We start from the raw sequence: 22,215 nt of genomic DNA on the forward strand, positions 1-22,215 counted from the left end.
ACGTTTTTTCCACAATGTCACAACAACTGTGCATTCTTCACATGGAACAGAGGATTATATCACTTTGTTTTCATTTGTTTATTTTTTTTTTGTCCTTAAGCTTCTCAGTCCTCACATTCCAACTCATGATGAAAATCTTTGAAACTGCTCTGGCAGCTAAGAGAATATATCTAACCTATTAAACTATGGCTGTGATTTTTGAATAATAGTGTGGCAAACCTGCAGTTCTGTTGAGAGGAATGTTTACAGGTCTGTTATTTCATACTCGCTGTGAATGTGTTTTTGGATGAAAGAGCGAGGGGGCGGGTGAACGTGTGACGGAGTTCGAAACGCGAAGGTAACAGGTTTTTTGAGTGCTGACATTTTTGGACTTAATTGTATTAATAAAGAAGGGTTTTGTTTATTAACCACTTGTAATTGTGGAACATGTCCGGTCAGATGTTACATTGGTGTCAGAAATAGAAAACTGCTTCTCCAGGCCGAGATATGGCGGTGAGGCTAAAAAAGACCGATGCTTGTCCGAGAGTCAAAGAGGAGGTGGTGGATGATGCTTATGTTGGTATGTTGGTGCGTGAGGAGGAATTTGACCTGCTGCGGAGCATTATGTTGCCTGAGACAGACAGTCAAAAGCTAGCTGCCGATGCTGGCTTTGGCTCACCGAGTGCGGAAGACAGTGCCGCCGAGAAAACGGTCACCGGGGTTACAGCAGAGCCGGACGGGAATGGCGGTGAACGCTATAACTAGCTCCTTGTCAAGATGCTGAAATACTCTAGTAAATCAAACTGGGAGGCGTTCCACGCCCAATTTGAATTATTGGCACGGGCCGCAGGCTGTTCAGAGGACAATAAAGCCTTCCTGCTGGCCCTGTGTCTTACTGATGAAGCGTCAACATCCTTGATGCTGCTTGGCCCGGCCGAAAGAGACTACAGGGTTTTAGTCGGTGCTCTGCAGCCGTGTTTTGGACAATGCAACCTACCTGGTGTTCTGCGCCCGGAGATGTTACACAGACAGAGACGGGCTGGGGAGCTGGTCAGTGTTCTGGCTCGCGACATTGAAACCCCGGCAAGGAGAGCAGATGCCGGCTGAAATGCAGAGCAAGCTGGCCGCGGACCAGTTCATCCGGGCCATAACTCCCTAAAAACTGCACAGACACAGTTTGCACCCCCCTGTACTCTGCAGGAGGCACTGAAGCTAGAATTGGAGAGAGAGGAGGTTCATAGTGACCATGTTGGGACCAGCCCTGTTGTGAGAGCTTCAGCACAGGAGAAGAGAAGCCGGCATGGGCGGACGAGTTGACTGAAATGATCCATGCCGTATCACGGCAACCACCCCGCCATCACTGGGGCCCTCCTGTGTGTGGACAGTCTGGTCATATCAACGCTAGGTGTCCCACAGAAACGCCCCAGGGTCTGTATAAAAGGGACGATACCGACCCCAGCTCCTGTGTCCCACCATGCCCCACCCACGCAAGAAGAGCCCAGCTGTAAAGACTTCCCCCCGAAGCAGATGATGAGTCTACGAGGGTGGTTTGCTGGACTTGTAGACTTTTGCAACGTCACCATCAACCTTGTGGGGGCCCCATACATGCCCTTGCTGACACTGATTCCAAAGCAACACTAATAAGGTCTCACGTGGTCCCAGTAGGGATATACCGTAGGTAGAACCCACTCCAGAGAAGCTATGAACAGTGACCGGCAAACTAGCCCCAATGATCGGAAGAGGGGTGGTGGATATTTGAGTCGGGGGCTTTGCAGAGGCATTGGCGACTGATCGTGATCATTCTGACAAACACTGGAGTCTCTTTGGCTTCAATGCAAACTATGAAGTGGCATTCATGTGGAAATACGCCACAATACATTTAAAACGATAGCAGAGAAACGAAAAAGATTTCTGCAAGTTTATTTCATGTTATTGACATGCATGCTTCTCCATGAAAAATATGTCATTTAAGTCTTTACTTCCTTTTCCCCACATATCACCATGGAATATAATAGCGAGAAAGGAAAATGGAAGAGAAAGTAGAGCAGCCTAACATGGATAAATGTAAGTTTATGGATATATATATTAAATCCCAATCCTCAGATGCAGTATAAAAACGATAATTATGCACAAAAGACATTACGGAAGGAATAATAGAAAAATAATTGGTTGAGATTTCATACATCTGACAGAAGAGTTATATTTTTTTCATGCAAGCATTAGTGAGCAAGAGGTTATACTGTATATGGTAATCAAATGATCAGGTCCCAACGTACAAATATCCCTATTGGCCAATATACCTGCTGATTTAGCTTGCTACTGGTATTATGACTTTTCCCTTTATAGAGGGCAGTGTGTTTGTGTAACAATGTCAATGCACCGTTCTAATAGTGATTTGGCTTCATGGGTTTTTACATTTTAACCAGCCGGTTTCACCTGTCTGGCTGTAATGGTACAGGTCTGACAAGTCTCCTGGAACAGGGTTGTGTACAGAAACTGCAAGAAGAGAGAATACCTTGAATTATGAGAGCAACAAGGGTCTGCAATCGATATTCATTTCTGACAATGTAAATCTATTATGCATTTCATTTAAACATTGAATGTACTTACTTTTTGTAGAGCGTTTAAGATCAGATTTTCATTTTTTTCACTTGAAAAGGCTAAAACTTTAAAGTGAAGAGTTGCTATTTGGACATCTGAGGGGAGAAAATGGAGATTAAAAGTTAAACAATTCTTCAAGCCACATAAGAAAAAAGAACAGAGCCCTATATATCCCTATAAATTGAATATAGGGAAACTATGATACTGAATACATTTTTTGTTAAATGGAAAAAGCTTGAATAATTTATTTTTAATTGACATCGAAATAAAAAACAAAAGAACAAAACATTGTGGGGAAAAACTACATGTTTTGATTAATTTATTGTATTCTTTTGCAATTTGCTTTGGCAAATTCACTACATTTACTTTAACTCCTGAAGAATCCTCAAAGAAATGACCTAAAATGATGAATAAATAGCTAAAGTCAGCATGAAAACAGCAAAACTTGATCAAGAAATGACCAAAAAAGTAGTGAAAAGAAACGAAATGCCCAGAATAACAGATAAATGAGGCGGATTGGATAGGATCAGGATTATTAGGTCATCAGAAGGACAGCGCATGCTAGATTTGTTGAAGATAAAGTCAGAGAGGTCAAACCGAGATTGTTTGGACATGTACAGAGGAGAAAAAGTGAATATATTCGTTGAAGGACGCTGAGTTTTGAACCACGGGGAAGGATGCCTGGAGGAAGACTGAAGACGAGATTTATAAATGGAGTGAAAAAGGACATGTAGTTAGTTGGAATCAGAGAAGAGAATCACAGAATTGGGTTAGATGGATGTAGACAATTCACTGTAGTGACTGCTGAAGCGAGCAGGGGAAAGGAGAGGAACAACACATAAATATCCCTACCCTGGGGTTACCTATTTTGCGCAATTTTCCTTGGTATGCGCTTGGCTTTGGTTGGAAACCCTACCTTTGCTGACATCTTGTGGTAATGTAACTATACAACAGTTTTGTTTTGCTTAATTTTTTGCCAGCAAATCCTCAGAGATCCGACAAAACTGTTAAAAAAACTTGTACAGAAAGGCCCCCTGTCAGAATTGAACCAGGGTCCTTTGTGCTGTGAGGCCGAAGCGCAAAAACCACCATATAAAAATACCCAAATCATTCTACATAAGTATTGCTGCAATAACTCAAGTAGAGATCGTTATTATTACCAACCTGTAGCAGCTGAGCCAGCAACTGTTGAAGTATCAAGTCCAAATGATGGTGTGGTGCTGCTGCTTCTTATAGTGCGGGCGGCCATATCAGAAATCGTGGATGCTAAACCTGTGCTCTCATCTGCTGATACAGTCAAACTGGTTTGTGTTTGGCTTGTTGCTGATGTAGCAGCGGCTGTTGTGTACCTCTGGGTTGTTTGTGCGGAAGAACTGCTCTCTGTTGGGTTGAATGCTACAGGTGTAAAACACAATGCAGTAAAAATCATTGACAAACTGGTAAGTTGTGCTTGAGATGATTTCTCCTAATGTGTTCTTAAAAATCCAGAGTGTGTTCTTTCAAGATTGTACACTTTTTTGAGCATTTCATAAGAAGTGTTGCTGAAATACAACCTCCACATGTCTTTACACAAACCTCAATACAGAACATAAAGCATACAACAAATTTTGGTTTGCCAAAATTTGCCGTATATATGAAGAATATCATAAATGTTGATATAATTTCATTACTCGTCACTCACTTTGAGGGCAGACTGATGTATAGTCATCGCAGCAGTCGTTGTTGACAATGCAGAATTCATCGCAGAAACAAGACCTGTTACATGTGTCATTTCTTCCAGGGCAGCACAGTAGTGGTGGACCTTCACAGTTTTGACCTCATACAACAAAGGAAAAAAACAAATCAGCTATGAACTTAAGTAATGGTATATGCTGTACAAGACAACTGGTAAAATTAGTGATAAACTTGAAAAACACAGAAGTATATGATTGGTGTCAATAGTAGCTAATTATCTATAATATGCAATGTTAGGATATCTTATGATGAATGAAAAAACAACAATAATAATGTTAAAAATAATTATAGGAAACATACAGTACATAGTTTTTATAGGTTTCTATAATATTGTGGGTAAAGACGCAATAGGAATAGCGATGGGGCCTGGATATTCCTGCAATCCTACTAAGCGCTTTTCCACTTTCTTTACAATTGTTCAATGGAATCATGATGGATGTGTGAAATAATTTGATATGCTGCAAGACTACAAGAACCCTTGACAAACAGCATTTTTTTTTTGTAACAGAGGTATTTTGGAATTGGCAAATCACTTTGAGGCAGCCACACTATTTGGAGAGAGGGCTTATATATTGAGTGCCCAAGGCCTCTCAACTGTCCAGAATGCAGTAGCTGACCAGAGTAAGTCAATTTGAACACATTAGTCCAATACTGGCCTTTCTCCACTGGCTTTCTGTCAATGCAGGATTTATGTGCTAAGTGCTGTCTTAGTGATGGACAAAGCAACGAAAACATCAGTAAGTCATGAAAATTGTCAAGGAATTTTCCAAAACTATTACCAAAAATATTTGCAACATCTTTTCACTAAACTGCACAGAAAAAATGTCTTAATAGCAATGATTAGAAATTATATTCCCTATTCATTTCACCTAGCCCAAACTGAAGAGGTCTTATTTTACATTTATCAACAAAAGTTTTTTTTTTTTTTTTTTTAAATCCCTGCCACCTGTCAAAAACTCATCATTCAGCATCAGTCATTAAAGAACACGATAACAAGAGGATTTTATATGCTTGGTTAAAATATACCATAAACACACACCTGGGCATTTTTTTTTTCAAATTTTTCCACAGAACTCCACACAGAAAGGCCCCCTGTCAGAATTGAACCAGGGTCCTTTGTGCTGTGAGGCTGAAGCGCAAAAACCACCATATAAAAATACCCAAATCAATCTACATAAGTATTGCTGCAATAACTCAAGTAGAGACCGTTATTGTTACCAACCTGTAGCAGCTGAGCCAGCAACTGTTGAAGTTTGCAGTCCAAATGATGGTGTGGCGCTGCTGCTTCTTATAGTGCGGGCGGCCATATCAGAAATCGTGGATGCTAAACCTGTGCTCTCATCTGCTGATACAGTCAAACTGGTTTGTGTTTGGCTTGTTGCTGATGTAGCAGCGGCTGTTGTGTACCTCTGGGTTGTTTGTGCGGAAGAACTGCTCTCTGTTGGGTTGAATGCTACAGGTGTAAAACACAATGCAGTAAAAATCATTGACAAACTGGTAAGTTGTGCTTGAGATGATTTCTCCTAATGTGTTCTTAAAAATCCAGAGTGTGTTCTTTCAAGATTGTACACTTTTTTGAGCATTTCATAAGAAGTGTTGCTGAAATACAACCTCCACATGTCTTTACACAAACCTCAATACAGAACATAAAGCATACAACAAATTTTGGTTTGCCAAAATTTGCCGTATATATGAAGAATATCATAAATGTTGATATAATTTCATTACTCGTCACTCACTTTGAGGGCAGACTGATGTATAGTCATCGCAGCAGTCGTTGTTGACAATGCAGAATTCATCGCAGAAACAAGACCTGTTACATGTGTCATTTCTTCCAGGGCAGCACAGTAGTGGTGGACCTTCACAGTTTTGACCTCATACAACAAAGGAAAAAAACAAATCAGCTATGAACTTAAGTAATGGTATATGCTGTACAAGACAACTGGTAAAATTAGTGATAAACTTGAAAAACACAGAAGTATATGATTGGTGTCAATAGTAGCTAATTATCTATAATATGCAATGTTAGGATATCTTATGATGAATGAAAAAACAACAATAATAATGTTAAAAATAATTATAGGAAACATACAGTACATAGTTTTTATAGGTTTCTATAATATTGTGGGTAAAGACGCAATAGGAATAGCGATGGGGCCTGGATATTCCTGCAATCCTACTAAGCGCTTTTCCACTTTCTTTACAATTGTTCAATGGAATCATGATGGATGTGTGAAATAATTTGATATGCTGCAAGACTACAAGAACCCTTGACAAACAGCATTTTTTTTTTGTAACAGAGGTATTTTGGAATTGGCAAATCACTTTGAGGCAGCCACACTATTTGGAGAGAGGGCTTATATATTGAGTGCCCAAGGCCTCTCAACTGTCCAGAATGCAGTAGCTGACCAGAGTAAGTCAATTTGAACACATTAGTCCAATACTGGCCTTTCTCCACTGGCTTTCTGTCAATGCAGGATTTATGTGCTAAGTGCTGTCTTAGTGATGGACAAAGCAACAAAAACATCAGTAAGTCATGAAAATTGTCAAGGAATTTTCCAAAACTATTACCAAAAATATTTGCAACATCTTTTCACTAAACTGCACAGAAAAAATGTCTTAATAGCAATGATTAGAAATTATATTCCCTATTCATTTCACCTAGCCCAAACTGAAGAGGTCTTATTTTACATTTATCAACAAAAGTTTTTTTTTTTTTTTTTTTAAATCCCTGCCACCTGTCAAAAACTCATCATTCAGCATCAGTCATTAAAGAACACGATAACAAGAGGATTTTATATGCTTGGTTAAAATATACCATAAACACACACCTGGGCATTTTTTTTTTCAAATTTTTCCACAGAACTCCACACAGAAAGGCCCCCTGTCAGAATTGAACCAGGGTCCTTTGTGCTGTGAGGCTGAAGCGCAAAAACCACCATATAAAAATACCCAAATCAATCTACATAAGTATTGCTGCAATAACTCAAGTAGAGACCGTTATTGTTACCAACCTGTAGCAGCTGAGCCAGCAACTGTTGAAGTTTGCAGTCCAAATGATGGTGTGGTGCTGCTGCTTCTTATAGTGCGGGCGGCCATATCAGAAATCGTGGATGCTAAACCTGTGCTCTCATCTGCTGATACAGTCAAACTGGTTTGTGTTTGGCTTGTTGCTGATGTAGCAGCGGCTGTTGTGTACCTCTGGGTTGTTTGTGCGGAAGAACTGCTCTCTGTTAGGTTGAATGCTACAGGTGTAAAACACAATGCAGTAAAAATCATTGACAAACTGGTAAGTTGTGCTTGAGATGATTTCTCCTAATGTGTTCTTAAAAATCCAGAGTGTGTTCTTTCAAGATTGTACACTTTTTTGAGCATGTCATAAGAAGTGTTGCTGAAATACAACCTCCACATGTCTTTACACAAACCTCAATACAGAACATAAAGCATACAACAAATTTTGGTTTGCCAAATTTACAGTTGTTCAATGGATACATGATGGATGTGTGAAATAATCTGATATGCTGCAAGACTACAAGAACCCTTGACAAACAGCATTTTTTTTTTTTTGGAATTGGCAAATCACTTTGAGGCAGCCACACTATTTGGAAAGAGGGCTTATATATTGAATAGGACAGAATGTAAGAACATCTGGTATTTTTCTTTGTTTTCAGCTGAAAAAACTATTCTTCAATCTGACATCATAAATAATCCTAAAATCATTAAAACAAAAGTTGTCAGAAATGACTTTGTATCAGTAGCAAGGATAGGTAGTGTTCAGAGCATCAAAGTGAAATAAATCAATTTGATTAAATGTCAAACATGACTGTCATGTGGATTGGCAAAGCGATGGATCTTTTCTCAATGGGGCTGACATTACCTCTTCAGCTGGAGGTAGGAATCACTGTTTTGGTCACAAAACAGAAAGAGCCGTGACATATTGAAATAGAACGTCAGTGAGGTGCCTGAAATGCTGCAAATTCTATTACTTTGTGTAATGTTTTGCTTTGGCACATTGCTGTAAACTTTTGCGAAGGCTATGATGCCAAAATGGGTCGGAATTGTAACGCTGGGTGATACTGTACAAATACCACTATTAACCGAGACTGACACGTAGAACAACAATGGGGAAGGAGTGATGACAAGTATCCAATTTGTCACTTTGTTGTTCGTCATTTGGGTGCTGTGACGTTAGGAGATATAGGGCAGGGAAATACAACTTGGAGTGTCATATCTCATGTTAAAATATGAGTTTGTGACGCTCACTATGATCAATTAATGTGCATCTGGTTGTTTTGGCAAGATATTTCTTGGCTCTTTCTTTACCTTCTTCCAAGAACAATGTTGGAGAGACCATCTTGTGGGTGGCTTGGCATTCTAAATGGCTTCAAACTCTCAAGCATGCAAATAGACAAGGACTCTGAACAAGGATATTATGATGAGGAAATACACCTGTCCAGACTGCTGTTGGCACTACACTGAGATTCAAGACTACTGAAGAACTACAACCCGAAATATGTCTTCCACTATGAGGAAAATACACAGGGACCTCAATTGATATTTTCTTTTTCAATATTTAGGGAAAGAAATTTAAGGTAAGGCAAGGTCCAATGGAAGCTCCAATGGGTGACTGACTTTGGACATTGTTTTTATTGTAATTTTGACATTCCCATGTGTATTTGCTCATAAAAATACACAAAATTTACAGAGTTCTCAGTTTTTGATTGTTAAACTTTCCAGCATCTCTTTGCCACCTGGGCAGTAAAACACACAAATTACTAAATATCTTACAAATCTGTTGGAAATGCTAGTTTTAGGAAGCATTTTCACATTGCCATTTCAACCTATTTGACTAACTCTTTGTTAAATGAGACAGTAAAACTCACGATGTTAGATACATACTGAGATGCACCATCTTCATTTCCGCTGCATACTTGAGACCTCAAATGCTTTTCGGCTTCCCCCCATCAGCGGTCACCGCAGTGAATCAACCTCCTCCATTTAATCCTATTCTCTGTATCCTCCTCTCTCACACCAAGTAACTTCATGTCCTCTTTCACTACGTCCATAAATCTTCGCTTTGGTCTTCCTCAGCCTCCTGCCTGGCAGCTCCAATTCCAGCATCCCTCTACCAATATATTCACTATCCCTCCTCTTTACGTGACCAAACCATCTCAGTCAGGCCTTTCTGAACATACACTACAGATATATTGCCAAAAGTATTTCACGCACCCATCTAAATAATCAGAATCAGGTGTTCCAATCACTTCAAAGGCCACAGGTGTATAAAATCAAGCACCTAGCCAAGCAGATTGTGTTTTTTTTTTTTTTTTACAAACATTTGTGAAAGAATTATTCACTCTTAGGAGCTTTGGGAATTCCAGTGTGGAACTGTGTTGGGATGCCACCTGTGCAGCGAATCCAGTTGGGAAATTTCCTCGCCTCTAAATATCCACAGTCAACTGTCAGCTGTATTATAAGAGCATGGAAGTGTTTGGGAACGACAGCAACTCAGCCACAAAGTAGTAGGCCACGTAAACTGACGGAGCGGGGTCAGTGGATGCTGAGGCGCATAGTGCGAAGAGGTCGCCAACTCTCTGAAGAGTTCATCGCTACAGACCCCCAAACTTCCTGTGGCCTTCAGATTAGCTCAAGAACAGTGCTAAGAGAGATTCTTGGAATGGTTTCCATGGCCAAGCAGCTGCATCCAAGCCACACATCACCAAGTGCAATGCAAATTGCCGAATGTAGTGGTGTAAAGCACGCCGCCACTGGGCTCTAAAGCAGTGGAGATGTGTTGTCTTAAAATTGCTCTCAGAATAATGCCCTTTAGAAGAGGGTTTTAATTCAACCACCAACAGAGGAAACAAACAGTTAAACTGAGGATGCGCCCCCTTTACGATAACTGAAGGTGCAGGTTAGTGTCACACCTCAAATCAAGAACAACATTGTACAACTATTCATACAACTGAGTTCTAACATAGAACCCTGACAAGCTCCTAAAGGCCATCATAGCTGCAAAGGGTTCTGGGGTTCCGCTGGCCAGTCTCCCCACAACATGCCACAATATTATGTTGAATAATTAAAAAAAGGTTGTAATATGATTAGTGTCTTAATTAACTGATATAGACAATAATTATTACCAACTTGTAGCATCTGAGCTAGCAAATGCTGACAATGTGCTGATGCCTCTTCTTAGAATTGAGGCTGAGGTGTCAGAGGCCTGTGATAAGGTTGTGCTGCTATCTACTGATACAGTTGCACCCATGTGTGTTTGACTTGCTCTTGCAGTAGTAGAGGCTGTTGTGGTTCTCTGGTAAAGTTCTTCAGATGTAGAGCTGCGTTCTGTTCTGAGTGCTTTAGTAGTGACGTACAAGGTAATTAAAAAGTCATCGGGAATTTATACATGCAAACCTGGAAACTGTCTGGCTGCTGTTAATACTACTTATAAGCAACTTTCCTGCTTTGGAACTCAAACAATATGCAAATGATTATTATTGAATATGAAGCTGTTCATCATGACTATCATTTCACCACGCCCTTGGACTATTCAGTGCAATGACAGAGTTAGGTTTCTGGGTGTGTTCTTTGACAAGATACTTTCATATATAAAAAAAGTCACCAGATTCACCTTCTTTCATCTTAGAAACATTGCTAAGATCAGATCTCTCTTGTTACGAATATATGCCAAAATGCATTTGTGACATTGTGATGTCATTGCTGTAATGTCTTGCTGCTTAAGAGTGTCCAATGCCTTCAAACCATGCTCTGAGAAGTAACAATGGGCCTTGATATGCCCACAATCCTACTGGGTGCTTTTTCCACTTTGTTTACAGCTGTTTGATGGAAACTGAATGAAATATTTCACTATCATCGGTACAATAATAATAATACTACCTCCTTGCTTCAGAGGTAGATTTAATGCCAAACACAGCTAACTTCAGCCTTACTAAATTGTCACTTACTTGTTTACATGTTCCATTCTGCTCTTGTTTTTCTATTTTTGCCCTTCTATTTATTTATCTTTTATGGTTTGAACTGAACCTGGGTACAAATTTCATACCACATACTATAAGGTGTGCTCATATGATAATGAAAGTTCCCCGGATCCTACAAGAATTGAATCAGCTCAACTGAGTACCAGTGATTGAGCTGTGTAAAAAGATATGGGGAATGATTGTTTAAGACTTTGACAACCGCATATTTTTTTTTACATTGCAACAGAGGTATTTTGGCAATTCATTTAGAAAGAAGCAGCCATGCTGTTTGGAAAGAGGGGTTATACATTGAATGGGACAGTATTTTTTGTCCTTAGCTGAAGGAAATTATCCTTCAATCTATCAACATCAACTATCCTAAAATCATTATAAAAAAATTTCAAAAAAATCATTTTGTATCAATAGGAAGTACGGGTGTCGTTCAGAGCATTATACATCAGGGGTTGGCAACCTTCTCAAAACAGAGAGCCACTTCTTGGTTACCGATTAAAGTGAAAGGCCGATAGTGTGATACACATCTGAAACAGCTAATTTGCTCAGTTTACCTTTCATTTTGTGTTATCAACAATCAATGATATTCATCACCAAACCTTTGATGCCTTGTTGACACAGAAGCATTGTGCATGTAAGCTGTGAAGCTTGCCAGCCTGTTTCTTTCAACCTATCCTTCTAAAGCAGCCTTTTCTGACATGAACTTAATCAAGAACAAAATTCAGAACAGGCCTCACTAATGCACATCTGTAAAGACTCAATCAGAGTTGCAGTGTCAAGTTACACCCCAGATTACAGTACACTGGTGAACAGCATGCAATGTCAGGCTACCAACTAACAGCCAAAGAAATAGATAACAGATGGAAGGTATTATCTGAAAATGCAAATTGTTGCAGAGATTAATAGAAATAAAGTGTTGCATATTGATATGTATCTGTCTCCTGCCTTGTTGAATCATTATTGATAATTGTGAGAAATCATTAACATGATCAGTGTCTTCACATAGCAGCCTGATAAGCTTTAAGGTGGTGGTCTTTTTGCAATGCTGCAGTTTCGATCTTCACCTGTGTAGCATCCAAGTTGAATGTTGGATTTAGTTGCTGAGCAATGCATGTTGTGTCTATGCTCAATCTGATCACCAATCACAGACTGAGATGACAAGCGAATATTTTTTTTTCCCTCTAAACAATCTAATACACGCATACACATACATACACAAACACATCTCTGGAGCTGGTAAGCACCCAAATCTTTCTAATTTTTAACCATTTTTAAACTAACATCAGGCTAAGGAGAGAGAAAGAGCAGTGTGTTCCTCTGCTAGCCTGTCAGTGTGAGCTGTGGGGGAGAGGGATGGGTGGGTTGACCCAAATATAGATATTAATATTATTAATAGCAAAGAAGTGAGATACTGAGAGGACTGAAGAGAACAGACAGAAGTACAGGGAGATACAGTGTGAGGTAAAGAAAGAGATAACAAGGGCAAAGCAAAGGTTGTCCGATGACTTGTATGCTCGGTTGGACAGTAAGAAGTGGCAGAATGATTTATACAGGTTGGCATAACAGAGAGATACAGATGGAAAGGATGTACAACAGATTCGGGTGATTAAGGATAGAGAATCTGATTCAACTCACTAATAAGTTGCGCTGGAACAGGCCCTCAGGCGAATCATGAGGTCCTTTTGGGTGACACCATGGTGACACCAAGTTGGTGTCAACCTACATGATAAGTATGTCTGAAATAACTAATACAGACAATCATGATTACCAACCTGTAGCAGGTGCGCTAGCAAATGCTGAAGTTTCAAGTCCATCTGATGATGTGCTGATGATTCTCCTTGTATTTGAGACTGTGGTGTCAGAAGGCTGGGATGATAATCTTGTGCTGCTATCTGCTGATACAGCTGCACCCATGCGTGTTTGACTTTCTGCTGTAGTAGCAGAGGCTGTCATGGTTCCCTGGTTTAATTGTGCAGAAGTAGAATGGCTTGCTGTTGTGCTGAGTGCTGTAATAGTGATGGACAATGCAATGAAAAAACACACACAATCCTGTAACCTTTCTGGCTGCTGTTACCACTGTTTATTAGCAAATTACCTGCTTCAGAACATGGAAATGGTTTTATTGAACCTATGAGGCTGCATCTATTGTCATTTCACTCTGTCCTTGGACTATTCAGTGGACCGATAGTTAGGAGCCTGGGTGTGTTTTTGACCAGAAGTCACCAGATTATCCTTCTTTCATCTTAGAAACATTGCTAAGATCAGATCTGGCTGTTTATTAAACGATGCTGAGCTCTTAACCCATGAGTTATTGACATCATGATATCGTTATTGTAATGTCCTTTTATAAAGGTTGCCTAAGAAGAGTGCCCAAGGCCTCTAAACTGTCCAGAATGCAGTAGCTGACTAGAGTAAGTCAATTTGTAAGTCAACACTGATTCCAAAGCAACACTAATAAGGTCTCACGTGGTCCCAGTAGGGATATACCGTAGGTAGAACCCACTCCAGAGAAGCTATGAACAGTGACCGGCAAACTAGCCCCAATGATCGGAAGAGGGGTGGTGGATATTTGAGTCGGGGGCTTTGCAGAGGCATTGGCGACTGATCGTGATCATTCTGACAAACACTGGAGTCTCTTTGGCTTCAATGCAAACTATGAAGTGGCATTCATGTGGAAATACGCCACAATACATTTAAAACGATAGCAGAGAAACGAAAAAGATTTCTGCAAGTTTATTTCATGTTATTGACATGCATGCTTCTCCATGAAAAATATGTCATTTAAGTCTTTACTTCCTTTTCCCCACATATCACCATGGAATATAATAGCGAGAAAGGAAAATGGAAGAGAAAGTAGAGCAGCCTAACATGGATAAATGTAAGTTTATGGATATATATATTAAATCCCAATCCTCAGATGCAGTATAAAAACGATAATTATGCACAAAAGACATTACGGAAGGAATAATAGAAAAATAATTGGTTGAGATTTCATACATCTGACAGAAGAGTTATATTTTTTTCATGCAAGCATTAGTGAGCAAGAGGTTATACTGTATATGGTAATCAAATGATCAGGTCCCAACGTACAAATATCCCTATTGGCCAATATACCTGCTGATTTAGCTTGCTACTGGTATTATGACTTTTCCCTTTATAGAGGGCAGTGTGTTTGTGTAACAATGTCAATGCACCGTTCTAATAGTGATTTGGCTTCATGGGTTTTTACATTTTAACCAGCCGGTTTCACCTGTCTGGCTGTAATGGTACAGGTCTGACAAGTCTCCTGGAACAGGGTTGTGTACAGAAACTGCAAGAAGAGAGAATACCTTGAATTATGAGAGCAACAAGGGTCTGCAATCGATATTCATTTCTGACAATGTAAATCTATTATGCATTTCATTTAAACATTGAATGTACTTACTTTTTGTAGAGCGTTTAAGATCAGATTTTCATTTTTTTCACTTGAAAAGGCTAAAACTTTAAAGTGAAGAGTTGCTATTTGGACATCTGAGGGGAGAAAATGGAGATTAAAAGTTAAACAATTCTTCAAGCCACATAAGAAAAAAGAACAGAGCCCTATATATCCCTATAAATTGAATATAGGGAAACTATGATACTGAATACATTTTTTGTTAAATGGAAAAAGCTTGAATAATTTATTTTTAATTGACATCGAAATAAAAAACAAAAGAACAAAACATTGTGGGGAAAAACTACATGTTTTGATTAATTTATTGTATTCTTTTGCAATTTGCTTTGGCAAATTCACTACATTTACTTTAACTCCTGAAGAATCCTCAAAGAAATGACCTAAAATGATGAATAAATAGCTAAAGTCAGCATGAAAACAGCAAAACTTGATCAAGAAATGACCAAAAAAGTAGTGAAAAGAAACGAAATGCCCAGAATAACAGATAAATGAGGCGGATTGGATAGGATCAGGATTATTAGGTCATCAGAAGGACAGCGCATGCTAGATTTGTTGAAGATAAAGTCAGAGAGGTCAAACCGAGATTGTTTGGACATGTACAGAGGAGAAAAAGTGAATATATTCGTTGAAGGACGCTGAGTTTTGAACCACGGGGAAGGATGCCTGGAGGAAGACTGAAGACGAGATTTATAAATGGAGTGAAAAAGGACATGTAGTTAGTTGGAATCAGAGAAGAGAATCACAGAATTGGGTTAGATGGATGTAGACAATTCACTGTAGTGACTGCTGAAGCGAGCAGGGGAAAGGAGAGGAACAACACATAAATATCCCTACCCTGGGGTTACCTATTTTGCGCAATTTTCCTTGGTATGCGCTTGGCTTTGGTTGGAAACCCTACCTTTGCTGACATCTTGTGGTAATGTAACTATACAACAGTTTTGTTTTGCTTAATTTTTTGCCAGCAAATCCTCAGAGATCCGACAAAACTGTTAAAAAAACTTGTACAGAAAGGCCCCCTGTCAGAATTGAACCAGGGTCCTTTGTGCTGTGAGGCCGAAGCGCAAAAACCACCATATAAAAATACCCAAATCATTCTACATAAGTATTGCTGCAATAACTCAAGTAGAGATCGTTATTATTACCAACCTGTAGCAGCTGAGCCAGCAACTGTTGAAGTATCAAGTCCAAATGATGGTGTGGTGCTGCTGCTTCTTATAGTGCGGGCGGCCATATCAGAAATCGTGGATGCTAAACCTGTGCTCTCATCTGCTGATACAGTCAAACTGGTTTGTGTTTGGCTTGTTGCTGATGTAGCAGCGGCTGTTGTGTACCTCTGGGTTGTTTGTGCGGAAGAACTGCTCTCTGTTGGGTTGAATGCTACAGGTGTAAAACACAATGCAGTAAAAATCATTGACAAACTGGTAAGTTGTGCTTGAGATGATTTCTCCTAATGTGTTCTTAAAAATCCAGAGTGTGTTCTTTCAAGATTGTACACTTTTTTGAGCATTTCATAAGAAGTGTTGCTGAAATACAACCTCCACATGTCTTTACACAAACCTCAATACAGAACATAAAGCATACAACAAATTTTGGTTTGCCAAAATTTGCCGTATATATGAAGAATATCATAAATGTTGATATAATTTCATTACTCGTCACTCACTTTGAGGGCAGACTGATGTATAGTCATCGCAGCAGTCGTTGTTGACAATGCAGAATTCATCGCAGAAACAAGACCTGTTACATGTGTCATTTCTTCCAGGGCAGCACAGTAGTGGTGGACCTTCACAGTTTTGACCTCATACAACAAAGGAAAAAAACAAATCAGCTATGAACTTAAGTAATGGTATATGCTGTACAAGACAACTGGTAAAATTAGTGATAAACTTGAAAAACACAGAAGTATATGATTGGTGTCAATAGTAGCTAATTATCTATAATATGCAATGTTAGGATATCTTATGATGAATGAAAAAACAACAATAATAATGTTAAAAATAATTATAGGAAACATACAGTACATAGTTTTTATAGGTTTCTATAATATTGTGGGTAAAGACGCAATAGGAATAGCGATGGGGCCTGGATATTCCTGCAATCCTACTAAGCGCTTTTCCACTTTCTTTACAATTGTTCAATGGAATCATGATGGATGTGTGAAATAATTTGATATGCTGCAAGACTACAAGAACCCTTGACAAACAGCATTTTTTTTTTGTAACAGAGGTATTTTGGAATTGGCAAATCACTTTGAGGCAGCCACACTATTTGGAGAGAGGGCTTATATATTGAGTGCCCAAGGCCTCTCAACTGTCCAGAATGCAGTAGCTGACCAGAGTAAGTCAATTTGAACACATTAGTCCAATACTGGCCTTTCTCCACTGGCTTTCTGTCAATGCAGGATTTATGTGCTAAGTGCTGTCTTAGTGATGGACAAAGCAACGAAAACATCAGTAAGTCATGAAAATTGTCAAGGAATTTTCCAAAACTATTACCAAAAATATTTGCAACATCTTTTCACTAAACTGCACAGAAAAAATGTCTTAATAGCAATGATTAGAAATTATATTCCCTATTCATTTCACCTAGCCCAAACTGAAGAGGTCTTATTTTACATTTATCAACAAAAGTTTTTTTTTTTTTTTTTTTAAATCCCTGCCACCTGTCAAAAACTCATCATTCAGCATCAGTCATTAAAGAACACGATAACAAGAGGATTTTATATGCTTGGTTAAAATATACCATAAACACACACCTGGGCATTTTTTTTTTCAAATTTTTCCACAGAACTCCACACAGAAAGGCCCCCTGTCAGAATTGAACCAGGGTCCTTTGTGCTGTGAGGCTGAAGCGCAAAAACCACCATATAAAAATACCCAAATCAATCTACATAAGTATTGCTGCAATAACTCAAGTAGAGACCGTTATTGTTACCAACCTGTAGCAGCTGAGCCAGCAACTGTTGAAGTTTGCAGTCCAAATGATGGTGTGGCGCTGCTGCTTCTTATAGTGCGGGCGGCCATATCAGAAATCGTGGATGCTAAACCTGTGCTCTCATCTGCTGATACAGTCAAACTGGTTTGTGTTTGGCTTGTTGCTGATGTAGCAGCGGCTGTTGTGTACCTCTGGGTTGTTTGTGCGGAAGAACTGCTCTCTGTTGGGTTGAATGCTACAGGTGTAAAACACAATGCAGTAAAAATCATTGACAAACTGGTAAGTTGTGCTTGAGATGATTTCTCCTAATGTGTTCTTAAAAATCCAGAGTGTGTTCTTTCAAGATTGTACACTTTTTTGAGCATTTCATAAGAAGTGTTGCTGAAATACAACCTCCACATGTCTTTACACAAACCTCAATACAGAACATAAAGCATACAACAAATTTTGGTTTGCCAAAATTTGCCGTATATATGAAGAATATCATAAATGTTGATATAATTTCATTACTCGTCACTCACTTTGAGGGCAGACTGATGTATAGTCATCGCAGCAGTCGTTGTTGACAATGCAGAATTCATCGCAGAAACAAGACCTGTTACATGTGTCATTTCTTCCAGGGCAGCACAGTAGTGGTGGACCTTCACAGTTTTGACCTCATACAACAAAGGAAAAAAACAAATCAGCTATGAACTTAAGTAATGGTATATGCTGTACAAGACAACTGGTAAAATTAGTGATAAACTTGAAAAACACAGAAGTATATGATTGGTGTCAATAGTAGCTAATTATCTATAATATGCAATGTTAGGATATCTTATGATGAATGAAAAAACAACAATAATAATGTTAAAAATAATTATAGGAAACATACAGTACATAGTTTTTATAGGTTTCTATAATATTGTGGGTAAAGACGCAATAGGAATAGCGATGGGGCCTGGATATTCCTGCAATCCTACTAAGCGCTTTTCCACTTTCTTTACAATTGTTCAATGGAATCATGATGGATGTGTGAAATAATTTGATATGCTGCAAGACTACAAGAACCCTTGACAAACAGCATTTTTTTTTTGTAACAGAGGTATTTTGGAATTGGCAAATCACTTTGAGGCAGCCACACTATTTGGAGAGAGGGCTTATATATTGAGTGCCCAAGGCCTCTCAACTGTCCAGAATGCAGTAGCTGACCAGAGTAAGTCAATTTGAACACATTAGTCCAATACTGGCCTTTCTCCACTGGCTTTCTGTCAATGCAGGATTTATGTGCTAAGTGCTGTCTTAGTGATGGACAAAGCAACAAAAACATCAGTAAGTCATGAAAATTGTCAAGGAATTTTCCAAAACTATTACCAAAAATATTTGCAACATCTTTTCACTAAACTGCACAGAAAAAATGTCTTAATAGCAATGATTAGAAATTATATTCCCTATTCATTTCACCTAGCCCAAACTGAAGAGGTCTTATTTTAAATTTATCAACAAAACAGTTTTTTTTTTGTTTTGTTTTTTTAAATCCCTGCCACCTGTCAAAAACTCATCATTCAGCATCAGTCATTATTGAACACGTTAACAATAGGATTTGATGTGCTTGGTTAAAACATACCACAAACACACACCTGGGCATCTTTCTTTTCAAATTTTTCCACAGAACTCCACACAGAAAGGCCCCCTGTCAGAATTGAACCAGGGTCCTTTGTGCTGTGAGGCCGAAGCGCAAAAACCACCATATAAAAATACCCAAATCGTTCTACATAAGTATTGCTGCAATAACTCAAGTAGAGACCGTTATTATTACCAACCTGTAGCGGCTGAGCCAGCCACTTTTGAAGTATCCAGTCCAACTGATGGTGTGGTGCTGCTGCTTCTTATAGTGGGCGTGGCCATATCAGAAACCGTGGATGCTAAACCTGTGCTCTCATCTGCTGATACAGTCAAACTGGTTTGTGTTTGGCTTGTTGCTGATGTAGCAGCGGCTGTTGTGTTGCTCTGGGTTGTTTGTGCGGCAGAACTGCTCTCTGTTGGGTTGAATGCTACAGGTGTAAAACACAATGCAGTAAAAATCATTGACAAACTGGTAAGTTGTGCTTGAGATGATTTCTCCTAATGTGTTCTTAAAAATCCAGAGTGTGTTCTTTCAAGATTGTACACTTTTTTGAGCATTTCATAAGAAGTGTTGCTGAAATACAACCTCCACATGTCTTTACACAAACCTCAATACAGAACATAAAGCATACAACAAATTTTGGTTTGCCAAATTTTGCCGTATATATGAAGAATATCATAAATGTTGATATAATTTCATTACTCGTCACTCACTTTGAGGGCAGACTGATGTATAGTCATCGCAGCAGTCGTTGTTGACAATGCAGAATTCATCGCAGAAACAAGACCTGTTACATGTGTCATCTCTTCCGGGGCAGCACAGTAGTGGTGGACCTTCACAGTTTTGACCTCACACAACAAAGGAAAAAAACAAATCAGCTATGAACTTAAGTAATGGTATATGCTGTACAAGACAACTGGTAAAATTAGTGATAAACTTAAAAAACACGGAAGTATATGATTGGTGTCAACAGTAGCTAATTATCTATAATATGCAATGTTAGGATATCTTATGACACAGGGATATGAATAAGAAGAAAATATTATACATATTATTATACAGATGACAAAATGAAAAAGCAACAATAATGTTAAAAATAATTAGAGGAAACATACAGTACATAGTTTTTGTAGGTTCTATAATATTGTGGGTAAAGATGCAATAGGAATAGCGATGGGGCCTTGATATTCCTGCAATCCTACCAAGTGCTTTTCCACTTTCTTTACAGTTGTTCAATGGATACATGATGGATGTGTGAAATAATTTGATATGCTGCAAGACTACAAGAACCCTTGACAAACAGAATTTTTTTTTTTGTAACAGAGGTATTTTGGAATTGGCAAATCACTTTGAGGCAGCCACACTATTTTGAAAGAGGGCTTATATATTGAATAGGACTGAATGTAAGTACATCTGGTATTTTTCTTTGTTTTCAGCTGAAAAAACTATTCTTCAATCTGACATCATAAATAATCCTAAAATCATTAAAACAAAAGTTGTCAGAAATGACTTTGTATCAGTAGCAAGGATAGGTAGTGTTCAGAGCATCAAAGTGAAATAAATCAATTTGATTAAATGTCAAACATGACTGTCATGTGGATTGGCAAAGCGATGGATCTTTTCTCAATGGGGCTGACATTACCTCTTCAGCTGGAGGTGGGAATCACTGTTTTGGTCACAAAACAGAAAGAACCGTGAGATATTGAAATAGAACGCCAGTGAGGTGCCTGAAAAGCCGCAAATTCTATTACTTTGCGTGATGTTTTGCTTTTGCACATTGCTGTAAACTTTTGCAAAGGCTGTGATGCCAAGATGGGTCGGAATTGTAGCGCTGGGTGATACTGTACAAATACCACTATTAACCAAGACTGACACGCAGAACAACAATGTGGAAGGAGTGATGACAAGCGAAGAGATGGACAACTATCCAATTTGTCACTGTGTTGTTCGTCATTTGGGTGCTGTGACGTTAGGACAGGGGTGTCAAACTCATTTCTCATCGCGGGCCACATACAGCCTGGGTAGATGTCAAGTGGACCGGACCATTAAAATAATAGCATACTCAGCAATAAATAACCAAAATATCATGTCTTTCCTCTGTTTCAGTGTAAAGAAGTACAAAGACAAAATGAAAATTTTGGAATTTAATGAGCAATCCTTTTACAAAATATTTCATGAAACACCTCATATTTCCCTAGACAAAAGTGAAATTTACTTTTATCATTCACATGTTTGCATTGCAATCATGTGATCATGCGATCCCACTGATCTTGCAAAGGCACAAAACTTTAACAAGTAATTGGTATTGAAAAATATAGCAATGCACTTTAAGATTAAATGAGACATATAAAGAAAGGGATTTTTAAACTATTTACACATGTGCATATAAAATCTAAATTGAATCCCTGCCTTCACCCTCCAAACTAAAAAGAGTGCTATCAAATGTGTAAGGAAGAAAGTATTTACCTGTCCAGTAAATGTGTAAACTTCATACATGAAACATAAATACACATACAACACATACTGAAAACGCATGGAGTTGCATGAACAGTAGAATTCCACCATACTCGTTTGTAGTGAAGCTGGTGACTAACGTTAAATTGTACATTTTCGCTAGCAATTAGCTAACTGGCTTTTACCGCTGCGTCACTGATTTCTCGGCTATGGGTGAAGGTGGACCGCTATTTCCTCAAACCCGCCAGCAATTCGTTGATCTTATCTCTTCTCAGTTGTCTTTGCAAACTGTCATATTTTTCGCTGTGATGAGTCTCGTAGTGGCGTCGTATATGATATTCCTTAAATACCGAAACTTGTTGCAAACACGCCAAGCACAAAGGTTTCCCGTGCGTCTCCGTAAATAAATAGGACGTAGTCAAATTTTCTTCTAAAATTCGACACTCTATAACTACTTGTCTCTGTTTTGATAACGACATTTTGGCTAA

The 22,215-nt window shown here is 38.8% G+C and overlaps 2 protein-coding genes across 6 annotated transcripts; both read right to left on the bottom strand.

Moving 5' to 3' along the window:
- Positions 1–1,896: 1,896 nt before the first annotated feature.
- On the bottom strand, positions 1,897–22,215 carry LOC147218796 (uncharacterized). Of its 3 annotated transcripts, none has more exons than XM_086173194.1 (11): positions 21,913–22,215; positions 19,987–20,121; positions 19,470–19,700; positions 13,073–13,306; positions 7,329–7,559; positions 6,054–6,188; positions 5,537–5,767; positions 4,262–4,396; positions 3,745–3,975; positions 2,590–2,675; positions 1,897–2,475 (listed from the first exon to the last, which is right to left on the bottom strand). In XM_086173194.1, the coding sequence occupies exons 3-11, from the start codon at positions 19,552–19,554 to the stop codon at positions 2,398–2,400; spliced, it is 1,446 nt and encodes a 481-aa protein (XP_086029320.1). In that variant the 5' UTR covers positions 19,555–19,700; positions 19,987–20,121; positions 21,913–22,215; the 3' UTR covers positions 1,897–2,397. The 3 variants fall into 3 exon arrangements, with proteins under 3 accessions (XP_086029320.1, XP_086029319.1, XP_086029318.1); XM_086173193.1 differs by having other exon boundaries at positions 21,740–22,215; XM_086173192.1 differs by having other exon boundaries at positions 19,987–22,215.
- On the bottom strand, positions 14,032–18,980 carry LOC147218797 (uncharacterized). Of its 3 annotated transcripts, XR_015108719.1 has the most exons (7): positions 18,189–18,980; positions 17,672–17,902; positions 17,489–17,578; positions 16,397–16,531; positions 15,880–16,110; positions 14,725–14,810; positions 14,032–14,610 (listed from the first exon to the last, which is right to left on the bottom strand). XR_015108719.1 is itself a non-coding variant. In XM_086172803.1 (6 exons), the coding sequence occupies exons 2-6, from the start codon at positions 17,754–17,756 to the stop codon at positions 14,533–14,535; spliced, it is 615 nt and encodes a 204-aa protein (XP_086028929.1). In that variant the 5' UTR covers positions 17,757–17,902; positions 18,189–18,975; the 3' UTR covers positions 14,032–14,532. The 3 variants fall into 3 exon arrangements, 1 of the variants encoding a protein (XP_086028929.1); XR_015108718.1 differs by having other exon boundaries at positions 16,397–17,578; XM_086172803.1 differs by lacking the exon at positions 17,489–17,578 and having other exon boundaries at positions 18,189–18,975.

Source organism: Fistularia commersonii, chromosome 25 (assembly GCF_037954325.1).
Source record: "Fistularia commersonii isolate RoL2024-O1a breed Wild chromosome 25, RoL_Fcom_v1.0, whole genome shotgun sequence".
Lineage (NCBI taxonomy): Eukaryota > Metazoa > Chordata > Actinopteri > Syngnathiformes > Fistulariidae > Fistularia > Fistularia commersonii.